This window comes from Carettochelys insculpta, chromosome 6 (genome assembly GCF_033958435.1).
Source record: "Carettochelys insculpta isolate YL-2023 chromosome 6, ASM3395843v1, whole genome shotgun sequence".
Taxonomy (NCBI): domain Eukaryota; kingdom Metazoa; phylum Chordata; order Testudines; family Carettochelyidae; genus Carettochelys; species Carettochelys insculpta.
The window spans coordinates 16,819,230-16,839,728 of record NC_134142.1 but is presented as its reverse complement, the minus strand read 5'-3'; the positions used below and the strand labels follow the sequence as shown (position 1 = coordinate 16,839,728).

Genomic DNA, 20,499 nt, shown 5'->3' with positions numbered 1-20,499 from the left:
GCACTCATACGCTTTCACACTAAGCTTTGCTGGATGAGGTGATAACTGTGCAGCAGTTTCCCTGTTACTACGATGGCGATCTCAGTACCTCACAGAAACGTTACGCGGCCTTCAAGTGTGCGCGTGCACGCATGCACATCAACCTGGATGTGTAAATTCTAGGTTCAGTTGGCTCTGATGGAGTGAGCAGATTAAAGAGTACAGCAAAGTGGTCGTCAGCAGAACATACTGCCCAAGGCCTACTCAGCATGGTTTGCCTTTCTTATTGCCATAGCTACAGTATTTGAACACACTAGCCCTGATCAAACTAACATGGTTACGTCTCCTCACGGTGGAATTTACACCTCTAGCTCAGAGTGTACACAAACACGATTAACGTTTCAGAATCACACCAAGAGCAAAAGATTAAAGGCACCAGGTGCCCAGTGCTGACTTTAAAAAAAAAAACAAAGAGATGGACTTTAAGACAGAAGCTGGGCTTGAACAGAGGAGGGGAGTGGAACGGAACACAGCTCCAATGGATGGAGCAGCCAATAGCACTTTAAACAGAATGGAGAGCGGTTCTAGGTCATACAGAGGTGCACTGGCTGAACAGAGTGGGGCGTCTTGCACTACACCTACCTAAACAATTCCTCCTTGAGCCAATGCCATCATTTGTTCAGTCACCACGCACCAACATGTCTAAATCCAAAGAGTGTAAGGACAAGCCACTGCTTCTCGTAGCCTGACCCTCTCTCCCTGACCGTCCATACCCAGTTACCCCCATATCAAGCGCAATAACTTGCATTTGATTCAAGTGTGTTACCCAAAAAGGCAGCCCATGCTGCCTGACAATATGAGGAGGTAGAGAAACCACCATTTCCCTTGGCAGTTTGCCCTACTGGTTAATCATCTCCAGTATTAAAAGTTCCCACCTCCTTTTTTAATTTGCATTGGTCTGACAGGCAAACACTGATTTTTATTACACCTCTCTGTGCTAGGTTAAAGACCTCTTGCTACTGTTTCTAATTCTAATTCTCATGGAAGTGTATGTGCACTGTAATCAAGTTAATTTTTCAACATCTTTTTAAAGAGTTAAACCTGAATTGTACATAGTATTCAAGTATCAATCACACCAATGACACACACAGGTAAATCACCAGCCTACTCATACTCACTACTAATCCTTTTCTGTACTCGAGGATTGCATTAGTTCATTTTGTGAAAGTGCTACACTGGGAGTTAAGATTGGCTTGTTTGTCCACTGTGGCCCAGAAATCCTTTCCAGAGAGGTACTGCTTTCAAGAACAGAGGTCAGCAAATTGGGGGGGTGAAATTTCCTAAGGGGGGCATAACACGATCCACTCCTGGGTCTCAGGCTCATTTCAACATTTTTAATGACATGGATGTTACTGTTTTTATGGGTGTGTATTCACATTTACATAACCATTTTTACATTCTACAGACTTATTTTCTTACATATGCTGAAAGGTTCTATTATATATGAACCTAACAAATTCCTGTTCAGTTGGAGTACATTAGATGCAGGGGGGGAAGGGGGAGGTAAGATGCTGAATTAGGAGTCATCAACAAAACATGGGCTCAACACCTGTTGGTGTCCGATGCCTCCCTCACTATTTCCTTCAGTCTTTCCCTGTCCAATGTGGAATGGCTTAGTTTCTGTAGACTAGCTCCGCACCAATCCACCCATTCTCTGAGGGGTCTGCCTCTCCTAGTTGTAGTTTTCTTTTGGTACCCAACTTATGAAACCAACCCCGCTCACTCGCTTGGTATCATGGACTTTGTTTATCTGGGCAACGTCCGAGCCAGCATCTTTTATCAGTGAGTGGTACTCACATGAGATGTCATTCGTATTGTTGTTTTATGATCAGTGCATCAAAGCTCATCTAACCATCCCTCCTCCTTTATCCAGCCTTGGGACTGGCATGGAACCCCTAGAGACTTCTTGGTGGAGTTCCCTGCTAAATGCAGGGATGAAAATTGAGGACGAAGGTAAAAAGTTTGCTCACCCCATTCTAGGACATGGCCCTCCATGCTGTGGGTCTGGCCTTGTTCCTAGATGTATTACATTGCCTTTGGCTGTATCAAAAACAGTTTGTTTGAATGAGCCCTCAGTTACCATGTAATATAGTCCACTGTGTATGACTGGCCCGGTCCTCACCATTATTTACCATTCTGCCAATGTGTGTGTCACCTGCAAACTATCTGCAGTCACTCACTTCCAGATCACCGGCTACAACGCTGAATACCGCTGGTCCTAGAACTCCTCTTATGAGAGCTCATTAGAAACGTCCCTATTTCATGAGGACTCCCCACTGATGGCTGCTTTTGAGCTAGATCAGCTACTCCATTTTTAATCATTTTAATTTGTTTATTAATACTGTGTAGAGCTATTTTTGTAAACTAACTGTCCTGCAGTACTAACTCAAACACCTTACAAATGTCTAAGTACAGGACAACTGTACGCTTGTCATTGATTGATAAACTTGTAATTTCAAGGAAGGACCTCTTGTGAAGGAAAAAACAGAAAACCCCATATATAGCTGAACAAGGTTAATCACAATCCTAAAAAATTACACTATACTGCAGTGTATATGGTATACAGGCCAGGCCCAGCCTGCCAAACCCCTTCCTCTGACCTAGCATTACCCTCCAGGCTGGGGCTGGATGAGTCTGTCCTGCGGCCCTACAGAGCGCTCAGGCAGCCTGCCTGTCTGCCCACTACAGCCCCAGCCAGCAACCTCCAGCAAATGTGCCTCTGCACACCCCTTGGGGGGCAGCAGGTCTCTGCATACTGCCCCCAAAGCCTCTGACCCATCCTTACTGCTCCCCTCCCTTTAGAAGAATGCAGACACACATTCGTCTGCCAACCGTAGCTGGCAGCTTTGGGCAGGGTAGGGCCATCGCATGAGTGCCCTGCTATGCCACTGGCCAGAAGCTGCCTATGGTAAGCACCAGCTGGCTAGGGCTACAGATGGGACCTTGCATCCTTTCCTATACCCCTGCTGCAGGCCAGAACGCTCTCCTGCTCCTCCTAAACCCTATCCCTGCCAGACCCTTGCCTCAAGTTAGAACCCCCACACTCACCCTGTCCCCAAACTCCATCAGACATCCTGGTTCCTCAGATCTTCATACAAGAGCTGCAGTGTGGTCTCTATCATGAAAGCACAATTCACATATGTAGATTGTTACATAACTGCACTCAAAGCCCAAAACTATATAAAAACTTCAGTGCTTACAAGTTCACTCAGTCCTACTTCATGTCCAGCTAACTGCTAAGAGAAACAAATTTGTTTACATTTGCAGGAGGTAATGCTGCCCACTTCTTATTTACAAGGTCACCTGAAAGTGAGATCAGGCATTCTACATGGCATTTTATAGCAGGCTTTGCAAGGTACTTACATGCCTGATATGCTACCATTTTGCTTTGGCTCTCATCACAGTACAGACTTTCATACTAATGATGGTTATTAAAAAAAATTAAGTTTGTGACTCAACTCTCTGGTGGAGAACTATATGTCTCCTGCTATGTTTTACTCACATTCTTCCACATATTTCATGTCCTAGAAGTGTTGGATGATAACCCAGCACGTTGTTCATTTTAAAACACACCTTCACTGCAGATTTGACAAAACACAGAAGAAGGTACCAGTGTGAGATTTATAAAGAAAGCTACAGCACTTGACTCAAGGTTAAAGAATCTGAAATGCCTTCTCAATTTGAGGTACAAAGAGAAGAACGTGCTTTCAAAAGTCTTAAAAAAAGAGCCAAGTATCAGAGGGGTAGCAGCGTTAGTCTGGATCCGTAACAGCAACGAAGGATCCTGTGGCACCTTATAGACTAACAGAAAAGTTTTGAGCATGAGCTTTCGTGAGCACAGACTCACTTCATCAGATGCTGGTCTTAAAAATCTGCAGGGCCAGGTATAAATAAGCCAGAGCAAAGGTGGGGATAACAGGGTTAGCTCAGTCAGCAAGGGTGAGGCTTACTACCAGCAGTTGATCTGGAGGTGTGAACACCAAGGAGGGGAAGCTGCTTCTGTATTTAGCCAGCCATTCGCAGTCTTTGTTTAAGCCTGAGCTGAGGGCATCGAATTTGCACATGAATTGTAGCTCAGAAATTTCTCTTTGGAGTCTGGTCCTGAAATTTCTTTGCTGTAGGATAGCTACTTTTAAGTCTGCTACTGTGTGGCCTGGGAGATTGAAGTGCTCTCCTACGGGTTTTTGTATATTGCCATTTCTAATATCTGATTTGTGTGCGTTTATTCTTTTATGTAGAGACTGTCCAGTTTGTCCGATGTATATAGCAGAGGGGCATTGCTGGCACATGATGGCAAATTATATTGGTAGATGTGCAGCTGAATGAACCCACGATGGTGTGGCTGATCTGGTCAGGTCCTGTAATGGTGTTGCTGGTGTAGATACGTGGGCAGAGCTGGCAACAAGGTTTGTTACATGGATGGGTCCCTGAGTTAGAGTGACTGTGGTGCGGTGTATAGTTGCTGGTTAGGATTTGCTTCAGGTTGGCAGGTTGTCTGTGGGCAAGGACTGGTCTGCCTCCCAAGGCCTGTGAAAGTGGGGGATCATTGTCCAGGATGGGTTGTAAATCCCTGATGATGCGCTGTAGAGGTTTTAGCTGAGGACTGTAGGTGATGGCTAGTGGTGTTCTGTTGGTTTCTCTCTTGGGCTTGTCCTGTAGTAAGAGGCTTCGTGGCACACGTCTGGCTCTGCTGATCTGTTTTTTCACTTCCTCAGGTGGATATTGCAGTTTCAAGAATGCCTGGTAGAGATCCTGTAGGTGTTTGTCTCTGTTGGAGCAAATGCTTGGTGTTCACACCTCCAGATCAACTGCTGGTAGTAAGCCTCACCTTTGCTGACTGAGCTAACCTTGTTATCCCCACCCTTGCTCTGGCTTATTTATACCTGGCCCTGCAGATTTCCAAGACCAGCATCTGATGAAGTGAGTCTGTGCTCACGAAAGCTCATGCTCAAAACTTTTCTGTTAGCCTATAAGGTGCCACAGGATCCTTCGTTGCTGTTAAGAGAGAGCAATACTCTGATGTGGAAACTACAAAACCTGCCCCCCCCCACCCAAAAAAAAAAAAAAAAAAATCAACCCACTGATGGTGGCATCTGATTCAGATGATAAAAATGAACACGTTGGTCCACTCTGCTTTGGATAGTTATCGAGCAGAACTTGTTAGCAGCATGGATGTTTGTATTCTGGAATGGTGGCTGAAGTGTGAAGGGCTATACAAACCTCTAGCACATCTGGCGTGTTAATATCTTGCAATGCTGGCTATAACAATCATAGAATCATAGAAGAGTAGGACTGGAAGGGACCTCAAGAGGCCATTGAGTCCAGCCCCCTGCCCTCATGGCAGGACCAAGCACTTTCTAGACCATCCCTGAAAGCCATCTATCTAACCTCTTCTTAAATATCTCCAGTGATGGAGATTCTAACACTTCCATTGGCAATTCGTTCCAGTGTTTGATCACCCTGACAGTTAGGAACTTTTTCCTAATGTCCAACCTGAACCTCCCTGCTGCAATTTAAGTCCATTGCCTCTTGTTCTATCCTCAGAGGCAAGGAAGAACAAGTTCCCTCCCTCTGCCTTAGGACACCCTTTTAGATACCTGAAAACTGCTATCATGTCCCCCCTCAATCTTCTCTTTTCCAAACTAAACAAGCCCAACTCTTTCAGCCTTTCTTCATAGGTCATGTTCTCTAGACCTTTGATCATTCTTGTTGCTCTCCTCTGGACCCTCTCCAATTTCTCCACATTCTTCCTGAACTGCGGTGCCCAGAACTGGACACAATACTCCAGCTGAGGCCTAACCAGCGCAGAGTAGAGCGGGAGAATGACTTCTCGTGTCTTGTTCACAACACACCTGTTAATGCATCCCAGAATCATGTTTGCTTGTTTTGCAACAGCATCACACTGTTGACTCATATTTAGCTTGTGGTCCACTGTAACCCCTAGATCCCTTTCTGCTGTACTCATTCCTAGGCAGTCCTTTCCCATTCTGTATGTGTGACACTGATTGTTCCTTCCCAAGTGGAGCACTTTGCATTTATCCTTATTAAACTTCATCCTGTTTACCTCAGCCCATTTCTCCAGATCCTTTTGAATTATGACCCTAACCTCCAAAGAAGTTGCAACCCCTCCTAGTTTGGTATCATTTGCAAACTTAATAAGTGTACTTTCTATGTCAATATCTAAATTGTTGAAGATATTGAATAGAACCGGTCCTAAAACAGACCCCTGCGGAACCCCACTAGTTATACTTTTCCAGCAGGATTGAAAACCATTAATAACTACTCCCTGGGTACGGTTATCCAGCCAGTTGTTCACCCACCTTATAGTAGCCCCATCTAAGTTGTATTTGCATAGTTTATTGATAAGTATATTATGTGAGACCGTGTCAAATGCTTTACTGAAGTCTAGGTATACCACATCCACCGCTTCTCCCTTATCCACAAGGCTCATTATTCTATCAAAGAAAGCTATTAGATTAGTTTGACATGATCTGTTTTTAACAATGCTATGCAAACATCTGTTTTCACTTTCAGTGACTTGGTAAAACAGAAGTGGACATGTTATTCCTAAAGAATATAAACACTTGTTTGAGTGGACAAGAAATAGGACTGAGTAGACTTGTAAGCTCTAAAGTTTTATGTTTAGTTTTGAATGAAATTATATTTTGTACATAATATTACACTTGTAATTTCAAGATAAAGAGATTGCACTACAGTACCTATTATGGAAGAAATAGGAAAATACTGTTTTGTTTTTAGTGAAAATATTTGTAATAAAAATATAAAGGGAGCACTGTACACTTCATATTCTTTGTTGCAAGAAATATTTGAAAAGACAGCAACAGCCAAAAATTAATAAGTGGTATTGTTTAGTAGTGCAATTCATTGCAATTAGTAGTGCAAATCACTTGAGAGCCCTAGAGAAAATTAAAAACTTTTCTTACAAATTTTTGTTCTTGTTTAAGATGATGTTAAAAGAGCAGCTTCATGTTTACTACAATATGTGAAAACAATAATGGGGTGTTTGAAAAAGGTTACAAACGAGGCAGGGGAAAACATTAGGTCACCAATCCTGCAATTGACGGTGCCTGCATGAACCCCGCTGCCCACTTGGAATGACACTGAAGGCAATGGGGCTTCACATAGCACAGATATTTGTGGCATCAGCATCTAAAATAATTCACTGCCTGATGCTCTAGAATTCAAGTAAATACTGTAGCTAACTTTCAACATGACAATCACTTGCTATCTCCTAAAAAGGATAACCATTGTTCCAGAAGAGGTCACCAATAGTGGCTTAATGCTAAGAAATTTACAAATCCTATCTTTTTCCCCTTAGGAGATACTAGTCTGATTTCATCCCAAAAATCAATTTAAGACTTTGCATCATCACACAGTATATTGTAATCTCATTTTAAGAGAATGATTCTCTCCACAAATGTTCATAATTAATACATTTTAGTTGCCATTGGGCTGCTCTCTGAACCAGATTTAAACGAAGGTGTGGGGGATAGTAACATATGGAATGAAAAACTGAAGACTACAGAGTGATTGCCATTGCTTAGTTACCAAAAAGCAAACCATACAGATGCAATGAATCCACTCACAAATTAAAAATAGCCCAAAAACAACAACAACAACAGAAGGCTCAACAATCAAGTACCTATTGCATATCACAGGGTAAAAATTTCAGAAGTATTTAGTAACCTGTTTTCAACAGTAATTTGTGGCACTTAGAAGCCTACATATCTCACTCCAAGTCCATGGGACTTCAGTTTCTAAATCTCACAGCTGCTTTTAAAAATTTCAGCCACAAAGTTCAGCCATGCAGTTGCCTAATAAGCCATGTGCAGGGGCTCAGGGTTGCCACACATGGAGCAACTGCCTTCCCTGGCTGTAACAGCTCCTTGATGGGAATGGAGGAGCATGCCTCTTCCCTGGCCCCAGCAGCAGGGAGCTGCTACAATCAGGGGAGAGGGCACTCCTTCAGCCCCAACAGCAGAGGTAGATTAAAAAAAGGGGTTTGGGGGCTGCAGCCCATAAAGCCCTTGTGTTCAGGGCCATCTCTGCCTGGTTTGGGGTCAGGAGGAGTGGTGGTGAAGGTGGCTTTGCTCAGCTGCAGCCACCTCACTGCAACTCCTGGGAAGCTCCGTCCCCGCAGCTCCCATTGGCCAGGAGTTGCAGCCCATAGTAATTAATTCAGCTTTAGGAATCAGTCAAGTTGAGCATGCCTGAGCCATGAAAAATTCAGTGAATTCTCATTCAAGACTAACCCAGAAAGGTCACAGTACAATGGTGACAATATTATCCCTCCAAAAAACAGAGAAACTCGTTTTCAACATGCATTTTTTTAAATTTCAGGGACTGTTTCTAGGTAAACAGATACTCCAACAAAAAAGGCATGAATTTAAAAAAGGAACATCCAGCTGTTTAGAGAAGCAGGCAAATTTTTGCTTGTCAGGAGTAACTGACTTTGTTTACTTTCCTATTCCATGTTGGAAAAAAATTTAAAGCATAACAAAGCTAGTTACAATGAAATGATTAAGATTCAAATTCAAGCCCACAGATCTAAAACATTACTCATCATTTCAACTGTATTAAAGTGATGTTTAATAGCACTAGCGTTGCATTTGAAAGGGAGGATTTCAATATTCAAAAATGACAACATCACCTACAATTTGGCACACTAGTGGCTTTACAACTCTAGTATAAACTTTCATCCTGACCTTCCGCAGCTTAACTGTTCTGGTGCTGGTCTCTACTAACTTGAGTGAATGGGCTCTTTTGCCAAATTATATTGTGTTTTTGCAATGTGGACACAGGTCAGATGAAGACCAAATTCATTTAACTTCTGACCCAGGCTAGATTTGAGCTCAGGTCTCTGGAAATTAAGCTACATTAATATTCTCACCAACACTTGCACACACAGCACTAGTTGGTCAGTGATATTCCACCCGGACAAATCAACCTTTGACTTCTGAGCCCACCACTCTTTGCTTCTTTTAAATTCATATGGTCTTAGAATAAAACTGTTAGCAAGCTGCTGTTGGCTACAGGTAAGAACATAAGACAATCATACTGAGTCAGACCAACAATCCATCTAGCTCAGCATCCTGTCTGATGATAGGGGCCAATGCCACTTGCTTCAGAGTGAATGAATCGAACAGGCAATCGTTGACTGATCCATCTCCTGTCATCCACCCCAGCTTTTGGCAATACCAAGACAAGTATTTAAGTAACAACACTAGCAGTGCAAAATTAAGTGAAGACGTTAAAGACTCTTTAGTCCTATAATGTGTTTTTCTATTTACAGCTGATAATTGACTTTACAGAGAGGGGCACCTCATTATCAAATGTGCATCTTTCTATTTGATATAGTTCTTCCTTACATGGGAGAGAATTCAACTATTACTGGCTTCCATGTAGCACTTGGACTTTCCCACGTCAAGGAAATGGCTATCAGCTTTCCCAATTAATTTTTATCCTTTATTTGGAAAATGGAACTTGCTTCCTCATTTGTGCATCACATTTGGTTTACTTCTCCTATCAACAGCAGCAATGATAGAGCATGAATCCACTGCTGCAAAGCTAAATGAGGAGTTTACCTTGCCTTTGATGAAGTCAGTATTTTAATAGGTTTCAGTTGTACAGAGTCCTTAGCTACAGCATTTCAAGGCACTTTCCAGTTAGAAACTTCAAGCCATACAACACCCTTGTGTGCTAAGTATTATCTCCATTTTTCAAATAGGGATGCCCAGAAAAGTTCAGAAGCTTGTCCAAGGCCAGTGTTACATAGCAAGGAAAGTAATAAATATCCAATTGCATCACTGACTATATTGTGTATACTGAGTACTACTTTTAAATAGACTAAATTACTTTGCAGTCCTATGGAAAAGTAATGACTGGTGTTTTAGGAGTAGTATATACAGCCACTGTGCTGGACAGACACTAATCACCCAAAGCCCTTTCAATGTAAGCGATGGGACAGCTAGGAGAGAATTCTGTTAGGGTCCTGGAACTTGGAAACTTATTTCTTCTCCAGGGCTTGTTACCCTAACAATACGTTGTATGGCCCTTCCTTTTTTCCATAGTTCATGAAAAAATTGGTATTGGTTAGTGGTAGGTGTGGGACTGGACTCATTTTCAATACTTGCTAAATCAGCACCACTCCAGCAGTGTTGATTTAATGGGTCTGGTGAAGACATGGTAAGTCGATGGGAAAGCATTCTCCCATCAACTTCAATATTTCACCTTCCTGACAGGCAAAAGATATATAGATGGGAGAGCATCTCCAGCTGGCACAGCATGGTGCTGACTCTGTTGTAAGTCTCTCTACACTATGGTGACTTAAAATTACATAACTTATGTAACTTAACTAGTGTGAATTAAAGCAATTTACATTGGTGGCGTAGACCAGGCCTCAGGGACCACACATAAGGCTAGTTAATCAGACACATTTATGTTGCTGCTTGATACTGGAATTATCTGGAGGAGCTGATGGGCCTATTTACTTGAGTGTATTTTAAACACCTGTCCAGGGCATCTAAGTGCACTGAATAGGCATGCCAATAAGAGCACTTCCTAGGTATACTATCAGTGCACACTGTAAATCTACATGGATAACACGTAGGAGATGCAAATTCCCTCTTGTAGTATACCTGCAAGAACCACCAATTTAACCAGCAAATAAAATGCAAATGCATTTTTTTCAAATGCTTCTCCTTTATGGAGCTGAAGCTTTACGTAGGACACTTACCGTTCCTACCAATGGATACAGGAATCCAGCACCTACACTGGCCCTGATGTCTCGGATAGGCAGGATAAAGCCTGTAGGCACTCCTTTCTTCTCTGGGTCATGAGACAATGACAGGTGAGTTTTAGCCATGCAGATTGGCAGGTTTCCAAATCCCTGGGGAAACAAAATATGACATTGGTTGTAAAGTGAAGAAGTAAAACTTTTGTCAATACAATCTGCTTTGCTTCTGCTGTTTTTTGGATTGACACACCAGGTCATCTCTCACTGTCTCCTCTCCCTACAATTTGAAACCTACCGTCAAATCACTTCTCTACCACCTCTACCTTTCCTCTGGTCTCCAGTCACTAAGGAAAAAATGTTGCCATGGCCAGATTCAATCAGAGAAGAGGCTAATGTTTTCTTAGGAATCCAATTTGCAACAGATTTTTATTTATTTATTTATATTTTTTAAACATTAATTTAGACTAACAGTTCTCAGCCCTCCGAAGTCTTCAGATTATCTGACCAATATAATGGCAGGATGTGAGGGAGCAGCAATTACACAGACATGATGTGAATGCACTGTGGAATATAAAAAGACATGGAAGAAATATGAAAGAGAGAGCAGCTATACAAATAATTTCACAAAATAATGTTCTCCAAAACCGACATCTTTCAAAACACTCTCAACACTGAGAAAAATATACGGCTTCAGCTTCAAAATCCTTAATAGACATTTATTCTCACAGCCTACTTGCAAGGGATGTCGTTATCACCAGCACCCTATTACAGAAGGGGAAAAAGACCAACTAGGTGGTATTATTTAAAAACACTGGGGGTGGCAGTATTTTGTACAGGATAAGTTCATACTCTGAACACCAAAGGCTCCAATTTGTGGGTGTATGGTTTGATTTCCACTGGGACTGCCCCCCACATGTTTTTAAAATGTGAATTTCATAACTGTATAGTGCAGATGTTTTCAAAGGAAAAGACAATGAATGGACAACAATGGCCTGGAGAACTCACCTGCTTGGTGTACACTACAACTTTCTGCTCTGCCTCTGGAGATAGCTCAATGTCTTCTGCCCCATAAATCTGCTGTGCAATAATTCTGATCTTCTCTACAATTGGGAGCTACAAAACAAAAAACAAGTCACTGATGGTGTCTGCCAAGAGGTATCACATCACAGAAGCTCTACAATTCCATGCTCATGTCAAGGGATGCTCAACCCTTGCATTACAGCAATTTCTAGTGGCAGATCCATAGAGCTCTACCTTAACTGAAGGTTTTCAAAACAGGTTTTGCTTATCACTTTACAGCTGTTTCTTTTGACAGCAGGAGCACAAGACTTGTGTATTGTTACCAGAAGAAAGAAAATATGCATAAATATTCTTTGTTGTGTTTACATGTTAACCATCCAACCTGGCTACAGCTTGGGAGGGGGTGGGGTGGTGGGAGAGAAGAGGGCGACTTTTGTAAAGAGGACATCTGAAGTAGTCCTAGGTACTCATGGTCAGGGAAACAGTATGTAAGAGCAAATAAGGAAGGATACTCAGCATCTGTTAAGGTGAACAAATTGATTCAAATACATCACATAGCATTTCACCAGATTTTTAGATGTCTGCTAGAGAAAGACCTGAAGAAAAAGTGTATAAGCTCTAAAGGTTGTCTGTCTCTCACCAACAGAAGTAGATCAGGTACAAGATATTACATGATCTTCTGCCTACAGAGCAAGTCACACTTGTTCAAGCCAGAACTGCGTGGTTAGCATTCAACACCAGATTTGAAGATCTACTGGGAGATGTGTAAGCCAGGCTCCTGGACCATTTAGTTGCTTTCACTGGAGCACTCTGCAATTTAGCATAAATCACCAGAGCCAGCTTTCAATGAAAGAATCAAACTTTGGCGCCTCAGTCAAGATTTTCCAAAAGTGGTGAGTGATTTTGATGCCCATTGTTCATGGGGTTGGTACTTTCTGGAAAAAAATTACACACACAAGGTTTGTCATGAGCACACCAAAAACGGATGTCAGTGAGGGACCCATCATCCACAAGAAAAGGGAGGGAGGCACATGTGTACACTATATATGAAATTCTCATCACATCAGTGTTTCTGGTAGGGTTCTCCAGGGCGTGTGCAAACACACAGTGACCCCCACCTTTTTCCTTCCTTCTTTCATTTTATTCCCCAGGCTCCTGACATATTCACATCCAGCAAGTTACTCTCCTTTTGGCTGACAAATGCCTGGGTCTCTCCTTGTAAGTCATTTGCTGCAGTGTGAAGCAGCAAAGGGAAAATGAAGGATAAAAAGCAAGTAGAACACGGAGATGTCCGACATTCTTAGAAGAGATACAGGAAACTCCAGAATGGGGAAGGTGTGGATGGAAAATAAACTATGAGAGCACATTACATCTACCATAATCTTGGTTACTTGACACATCCACCAACTCTATTTATAAACTCAATTTCTAATTGCTTGCATTATTTGTAATGTATCACTCAGCTTTCACTTATTTAGAACAGATGATTTTCAATCCTTATGAGACATGAAATGAGCATTTCATTGCTCTGCTGACTCAAGACAATAAAGTTCAAATCAAATTTGCCTTGAATATAAAATAAATTGCTCACATATTTGTTCTGTGGTCAGGAAGGCAGATTTCACTGAGCTCTGCCCCTTCTAATGCAAGAGAGACAATCTGAAGCTCTAAGAAAGGTTACAAGTTGAGCAAAACATTTCTCCAGGTCTCAGTTTCAGAGCATGGCCTGGAAAATGCATCTCCACCCCCTTGGATCCATGACTGTCTACAGCAGATGCATTTCATTACACCCATGGGAATTCAGTGCAGACAAGGAACATATTCCACTCAGTAGTGCAAACTGCAAGGAAAGGGACTTTACAAATTCACTATCCAGACTCAGAAGATCTAGGATCAAATGGAAGTCTCAGCTTTTAGGGTGATCTTCAGCGACTCAGAGCACGACCACTGATTGACAACTGCTGACAGAGCAAATAAATCTACATAACACCAACACGCTTTTGCAAAGTATCGCAGGACGCCAAGCATGGGTGTAATATTAATCTAAACTGCCCCTGTGCATTTCACTTTAATGGAAATGTTAAGTAAAATAAGCTTTCCCCTTATGTCAATGCAAATTCTCACCTGCACATCATAGAGAAACTTGAAGTTACTTGGTTCCTGTGAGGCTCTCTGAACTGCCTGAGCCAGAGCAACAGCTCCTTTCCCACCCTCTGCCCAGTGAGTGCACTTTACAGCATCATACGCTCCAGCTTCTTTTGCTAGTTGAATGACCAGTTGCAGCTCAGCCTCTGTATCAGTCCTGTAAAAACCACAACATACACACTGGTAGTACTCAGCTTATTTGTTTAAATCGTACAGCACTGATCTTCCCCCCAAAACATCCAAATATGCTGAACTAAGCAACTACAGAAGCCTGCAGACCCTTTGTAACAGTCAGGAAAGAGATTTTCACACAGGCGTTTTTAGACTTCCACTATCTCCGTGAAAGAAGCTGGTTCACAGCAGCACAGCCAGCTCTCCCCTACTCTGGAGCTACGTAAACAGAAATCTATGACTGACAGCAGCACCCTGTATGTTCAGCTGTTTCTGTCCTTTACAGAGGTCAGCATCACCAGCATAACTCTTGTGCTAGGAGGTAAGAGGCTACCATGAAAGCAAATACAGGTTGAACCACTCTAGTCCAGCACCCTCAGGACATGACTGCTGCCGAATGTGAGAATTTGCTGGATCACAAGAGGTAAATACTGTCTAGCACATTACCAACACTTCCACTGCTTACTGGGCTCTTTCATGTAAATTACAGCTAAACAGCAGCACAGAACACAGAGCCAGGACTGGTGGATGGAGACAAACTTTATGGGACCAGGGTAACTTGGCCACATGTATGATAAGAGGTCATTCAGCTAACTAAAGTCATGCTGAATTATGGATGTTGCCTGACAATCTGTACCATTACTGGGTCTATTGATAGAGATGGGATAGATATAATGCACTTCTCTCAGAAGCAAAACAAGACATTGTGCTACACATCATATTCATTTAGGTTGGCAAATCCTTAGCTGATCATTCAGTTTTAGAGTGGCTGCAACCTGCCACTGGAATCAGCTCAACACCAGTTCAAAGCTTGTTGCTTGTATAAAAATGGACAGTAACTCCAGTACTGCTTACTCTTCAGGACATCAGAAGCATCATCTAAATCACAATAATTTGGCTGGCAAGAATGAATTACTGGCTCAATAATCCACAATCATATTGTACAGTAGAGGAAAGAATCTAAGACTGACAAAGGAACTCTGAGTAATATTTACCAGACAATTTTGGTCAATGCAAGATATTTTTTGGTAGCAGTTTATCCATCAGTTGTAAACAAAACCTTTCACTTCACATTTGTGGAATGACTGCAAACACAGCTCTGACTTCAAACACAACCTCACTTACTTGAAAGCATTGACGGCAACTACTACAGGAGTACCAAAAGTTCGGGCATTCTGGATTTGTTTGCTTAAGTTACTACAACCTTTCGCCAAGAGCTGAAGATTCTGCAACAGTAAGAGTGAGAAACAAGATCCATTTTGTGAGGAGCAGTGTAACTTCAACTAGAAATCTGTGACTTAAATGGCAGATGGAACAGGTAACAACAGCATCAAAATGGAAATAAAGACTAAGAGGCAAATTTTCACACTGCAGCTTTCTATAAATACCTTTTTGCTGAAAGACAAATAAGTTTACTTAACGGAACAGAACGACCAAGTCTAACCAGAACGATAAAAAATCAAAAGGTTACAGGTGTAGCAGCTGAAGATAGCATCAGTTAGCTTTTGCTGCCAACTAGAAGTAGAAGGAATCAAGTTTCTGAAGTTCATTTCTTTTTAATCCATTCCCTGCATAAGCAGAGACAAACTCAGTAACTCCTACAGAAAGCCTCATTTTCATCCATGACACATTCTTGACAAGTGTTGAATGTCATTAGCACTGAATTTCGTGAAACTTTGAAGTTTGTTTTTAACAGCTTTGGGTTTATACATATTTACATTTTGGATAATTTCTGGATATCAGCAGGGGACTCAGGTCATTTGATTCCTAGCTGTGCAAAGGGAAATTCACACAGAAGCTCCACAAGCCAAGATGAGAGCCTCAGTCACACAAAGGGCCCATGCTAAAAAGCCAAGGTTACAAGTGCAGCAATGTAGACTTCGACCTATTTCCCTTCCACACTTGGAAAAACAATATTCCACTGATGCTCAGAAAGCTTGCAAAAAGAGTAATTACAAAGACATCTTGAATAGCTGAAGAGACAAGTGTTTCAGCAAGGCAATTAAGCTATACATGGCTTCAGCACTGAAGGAGTCAAAGGCAGAAGAATGGATATTATTACCATGAGGAAAGAAATCAAGCACTTGGATAATTACACAAGCTCAGGAGAAACCAAAAGTTCTGAACACTGGTCAGTTATAACAGCTTGAGAGGGCACAGCCAAATTGTCATTATAAAAATGAAATATTACAGGCTAAGATAAGAAACATTCTCTGACAGCAGCCGAAGTGGTGCACACTGGTTATTGATCATACATTGCATGACAATGGAAGCACTTGGTTAGCCGATGGTAACAACTGGATTAATAAATAACGATTACCTCTTCAGTGTATTCCTTTGGCAAGGGCACCCCAGCAGTTACCTGCAAAAAAACACAAAGTGACTCACAAATGCTAGCAATTTGCTCTGAGCCGTACCTCATCTCAGGTTAAGAATTACACCCAATATTTCTGCAGTTGTCTTTCTTCAGAAAAGATGCAGGAGCATTAGGAATACAAAGATATTTTAGAGATTACATGTCCCAAAGTGCAGAGGTTTCATTCTCATGATAAAGCAAGCAGGGCATGCATAGCTAACATACCAAAGTCATTTACAGCCTTGAGGGACACTTGATTAACTTCTACCAGTGCCAATCTCAGAACAAAATCATGCGCATGACAGGCTGTCAGAAGAGCCAGTGGGGGTGGGGGGTGTGCACACGCACACGCAAATAAAAAGGATAAAAGCTCTAAGGTCCAGGGCTGGAGAAGTATCACCCAAATGTGATTTACTTGGACAACCGCTATTTTAGCTTCTCAGATCTGGGAAGACTGGGCTGCGGAAAGACTATAAGGGGCAGAAGGAGAAACTAGTGTAAGGCACAAAGGACAGAGGAGGGGTAAGGCAAGGGCTGACAACTACAAAATTCTAGATTTGCTACCCACGTGGGTGGAGGATTCCTGTTCCTAGGAGAAGTGAGCTCTTTGGGAAACTGGCTGCCTTGCCTGAGCACTGCACTGTTATTTGGTAGAGTTCACAGAAACCACAAGCCAAAAAGACAGCGTAAAAAGGGTGTTGGGCACCAGAGGGAGCCACAGCTGACATACTACTTCAGCAATCAAGTGGTGTGTACAGCCTAGGGAAGGCCAGAAAACACAGCCTGACAGGGCTTCTCTATTGGAAGTTAGGGTGACTTGTTTGAAAACGTATCTTAGTGGCTCTGATCTGTTGAGCATCCAGTTGGCAGTGCCACACATTGGAGCCGGCAGGCTCCCTGTTAGCCTTTGCTCTGTGCAGCTCGTGGGAAGCAGCCGGCATATACTCACTCCTGATCCTACACACAGGGGCAGCCAGGAGACTTCACATGCCCTAAGAGCCACTCCTGCCACTACCATTGGCTGAGAACTGCAACCAACAGGAGGGGCAAGGCAGTGCCTGCAGAAAGGGCAGCATGCAGAGCCACCCGGATCCACCGCCACCTAAGAACTGGACATGCCACTGCTCCTGGTGCTGCTTGAGGTAAGCACCGCCCATAGCTTCAATCCTGCTGAGCCCCCCTCATCACACACCAGCCCCTAGCTCCAGCTCCAATCCCTCTCCTGATCCCTAACCCCTCAGTCCCAGCTTGGACTACCTCTTCTGCCCCAACCCACTAATCCCCAGCCCCACCCCGCACCCTCACATCTCAACTCACTGCCTGAGCCTAGACCCTACTCCCACACACTGAGCCCCAGCCTCCCTGCCCCCACCACTTGTCCGCCCCCCACTGCCCAAGCCAGCTGGGTGAAAATGAGTGAGCAAGCAAGGGCAAGGAGAAAGCGCGATGAAGGAGCAGGAATGGAATGAGCAGGGAGTGAGGCCTTGGAGAAGTACAATCAATTTTGCAAGAGTAAAAAGTTGGCAGCCCTGTAGGAAATATTTGCAAAACTGTCTCCCTGCAGGATGGCCCCCTCACTCCCCTGCCCCAAGACAGCAGAATTCTTCTGGAATAGCAGGCAAGGCTTTAAAAGAAACCCACAGAATCAAGTTTTCAGTATTCAGATGTATAAAACTGTGGGGTAAAGAGTCAGAAAGCCATGGAAGTCAGTATCTCAGCTTGCTTTTACTTCTAGCTACACACAGGAGTTTAAACTATTAATTTATCAAAATAAAGACTTGTCTCTTGGACCTACACAAAGTTTGCCCAGTACTCACAGTGGGTCCACCTCCATGCATTTTCAGAGCTCTGACAGTGGCAACCAACACAACCACATGGGGCCGGAGACCAGAATACCGGCACTTAATGTTGAAAAACTTTTCCATGCCAATGTCTGCTCCAAAACCTGCTTCTGTTACTGTAGATAGAATAAAAAATGCATTAAAATGGTGGACAGAGAAGTCAGCTCTCTTAAAAAAAAACCTCCCCAAACAGAAATGTCTTTTCCTAGAGGAAGACAGCAAATGTGTAAAATTTACCAACAAAGCCTTCCTGACCCACAAGCTTCAGGGCAATTTTATCTGCCAGGACGGATGAGTTGCCATGTGCAATGTTGGCAAAAGGTCCAGCATGAACGAACACCGGTGTCCCCTGGAAGAGAGAAGATTCAGTATCTTCTGAAACGTTGCAAGTCTAAGAATCACAGCATTTGAAGTTGAGAACACACAAATTTGTGGCATGCAACAGCTCTTAAATCCACCTGATCAAACACTCTCTCCCAGGAGTAAGAATTTGAGGTGAATAGGATTTTAATAATCCGCAGAAGTGGAGATGTTAACCTCCCCGGAAAGAGATGGCTTAATTCTAACAATACTTTGCACTTCTGCTGCACCTTCTCTCTGAGGCTCTCAAAACACTTCATATATTGTATCATCCAAGTATTACAGACAGGGAAACACAGGCAGAGAAAGATTAAGGCCCGCATTTTAAAGGTGTTTAGGTACTGCTGAACTCAGGTACATTTCTTACATTTCCCTGCAAAATAGTACTGATATATTCTGCTAGGGGCTCAGAGACAAGAGGGGCAGTACAGCCTAGAGACAGAAGCACATCTGGGAAAGGACAAAGGTCTTAAATTGGAGCAAGGAAGGCTTAAATTGCACATTAGGAAAAATCTCCTGTCAGGGTGGTTAACTACTGAAACAAATTGCCGAGGTGGTTGTAGAATCTCCATCAGTGGAGATGTTTAAGAACAGGTTAGATAAATACCTAACAGGCATGATACAGATGGTGCTTGGTTCTGCTGAGATGACTTGATGCCCTCCTGAGTACCTTTCCAGTTCTAGTATTCTGAGACTCTAGGGTTCTAATCCAAGCTGTGCTGCATGACACTGGGAAGTCATTAAGACCCCAGATCTGCCCTTCTGAAACTGATTTCAGCTCCAAAAAAATCTGGGCCTCAAACCATGTAGCATTCCAATCTCAGAGTTGGGATTAGAACCCAACAGTTCTTCCATGTCGCAATTAAAACCCTGCAACTAGTCAGTGCCAGCTGATGTGGGCTTGGAAGGCTAGGATGAGGGGTTGTCTAATGGCAGTGTAAACATTTGGGATAGGTGTGGAAAGCAGGGCCTAGGACCCTGCAAAATGGAAGGGTCCTGGATCTTAAACTGTAGCCCCAACTCAAATGGGGCTATACAGCAATTAAGTAATCCCTTAGTCCAAGCCCCATGGGAAAATAAAAATTTATAAATCTTGATTTGCCCCTTCCCAATCTCCCACCTGCCCACTCCCAGGCTTAAACCCCTTGCAGCCCCAAAACACCCCCTGCCACCTACCTCACACAAGCATCGCTATTGCCCATGCTGCTGTTCCACCACAGTCTCATCTGTGCAGCTCCCCCCGCAACCCTCCTACTCCCTTCCCCCACCTGCAGTACAGGCAGTTCCCTCCTGCTGGCCATTAAACCAACTAAATTGAGTTTCATTTTCAGCCTAGCAGGGCAGGGACTGCGAGCTGAAGGGGTGAGTGGCAGCAGCACTGGGAGCTGCAAATGGCTCCTTCAAGAGCCATATACGGTTCAGAGCCACCCAGCTGGCAACCCTTAGAAAAATCTAATAGTAACCCATGTTTGGGTTCTGACCCATTGGTTAGGAATCCCTCATCTAGACCATCCTGATAGATGTCTATCTAACCTGCTCTAAAATAGCTCCAATGATGGAGATTCCACAACCTCCCTAGCCAATTTATTCCAGTGTTTAACCACCCTAAATGTCACAAAATTTTGCCTAATGCCCAACATAAACCGCCCTTACTGCAGTTTAAGCCCACTGCTGCTTCTCCTATCCCCAGAGACCAAAAAAGAACAATTTCTCTCTCTCTTCCTTGTAACATTGTTTTAAGTACATGTAAACCACTATCGTCTCCTCTCAGTCTTCTCTTTTCTAAACTAAATAATCCCAATTCCTTCAGT

The 20,499-nt window shown here is 43.0% G+C and overlaps 1 protein-coding gene across 3 annotated transcripts in view; it reads right to left on the bottom strand.

The window, feature by feature from the left end:
- The window catches only part of MTHFD1 (methylenetetrahydrofolate dehydrogenase, cyclohydrolase and formyltetrahydrofolate synthetase 1), a 70,949-nt gene that overhangs the window by 1,435 nt on the left and 49,015 nt on the right, over positions 1-20,499 (bottom strand). For all 3 annotated transcript variants that reach the window (XM_074996359.1, XM_074996358.1, XM_074996360.1), the window contains exons 20-26: positions 18,566-18,677; positions 18,305-18,444; positions 16,452-16,493; positions 15,257-15,357; positions 13,940-14,117; positions 11,801-11,908; positions 10,796-10,948 (exon numbers count right to left, since the gene is read on the bottom strand). In XM_074996359.1, the coding sequence (XP_074852460.1) occupies positions 10,796-10,948; positions 11,801-11,908; positions 13,940-14,117; positions 15,257-15,357; positions 16,452-16,493; positions 18,305-18,444; positions 18,566-18,677 (834 nt within the window). The remainder of the gene's footprint in view (positions 1-10,795; positions 10,949-11,800; positions 11,909-13,939; positions 14,118-15,256; positions 15,358-16,451; positions 16,494-18,304; positions 18,445-18,565; positions 18,678-20,499) is intronic.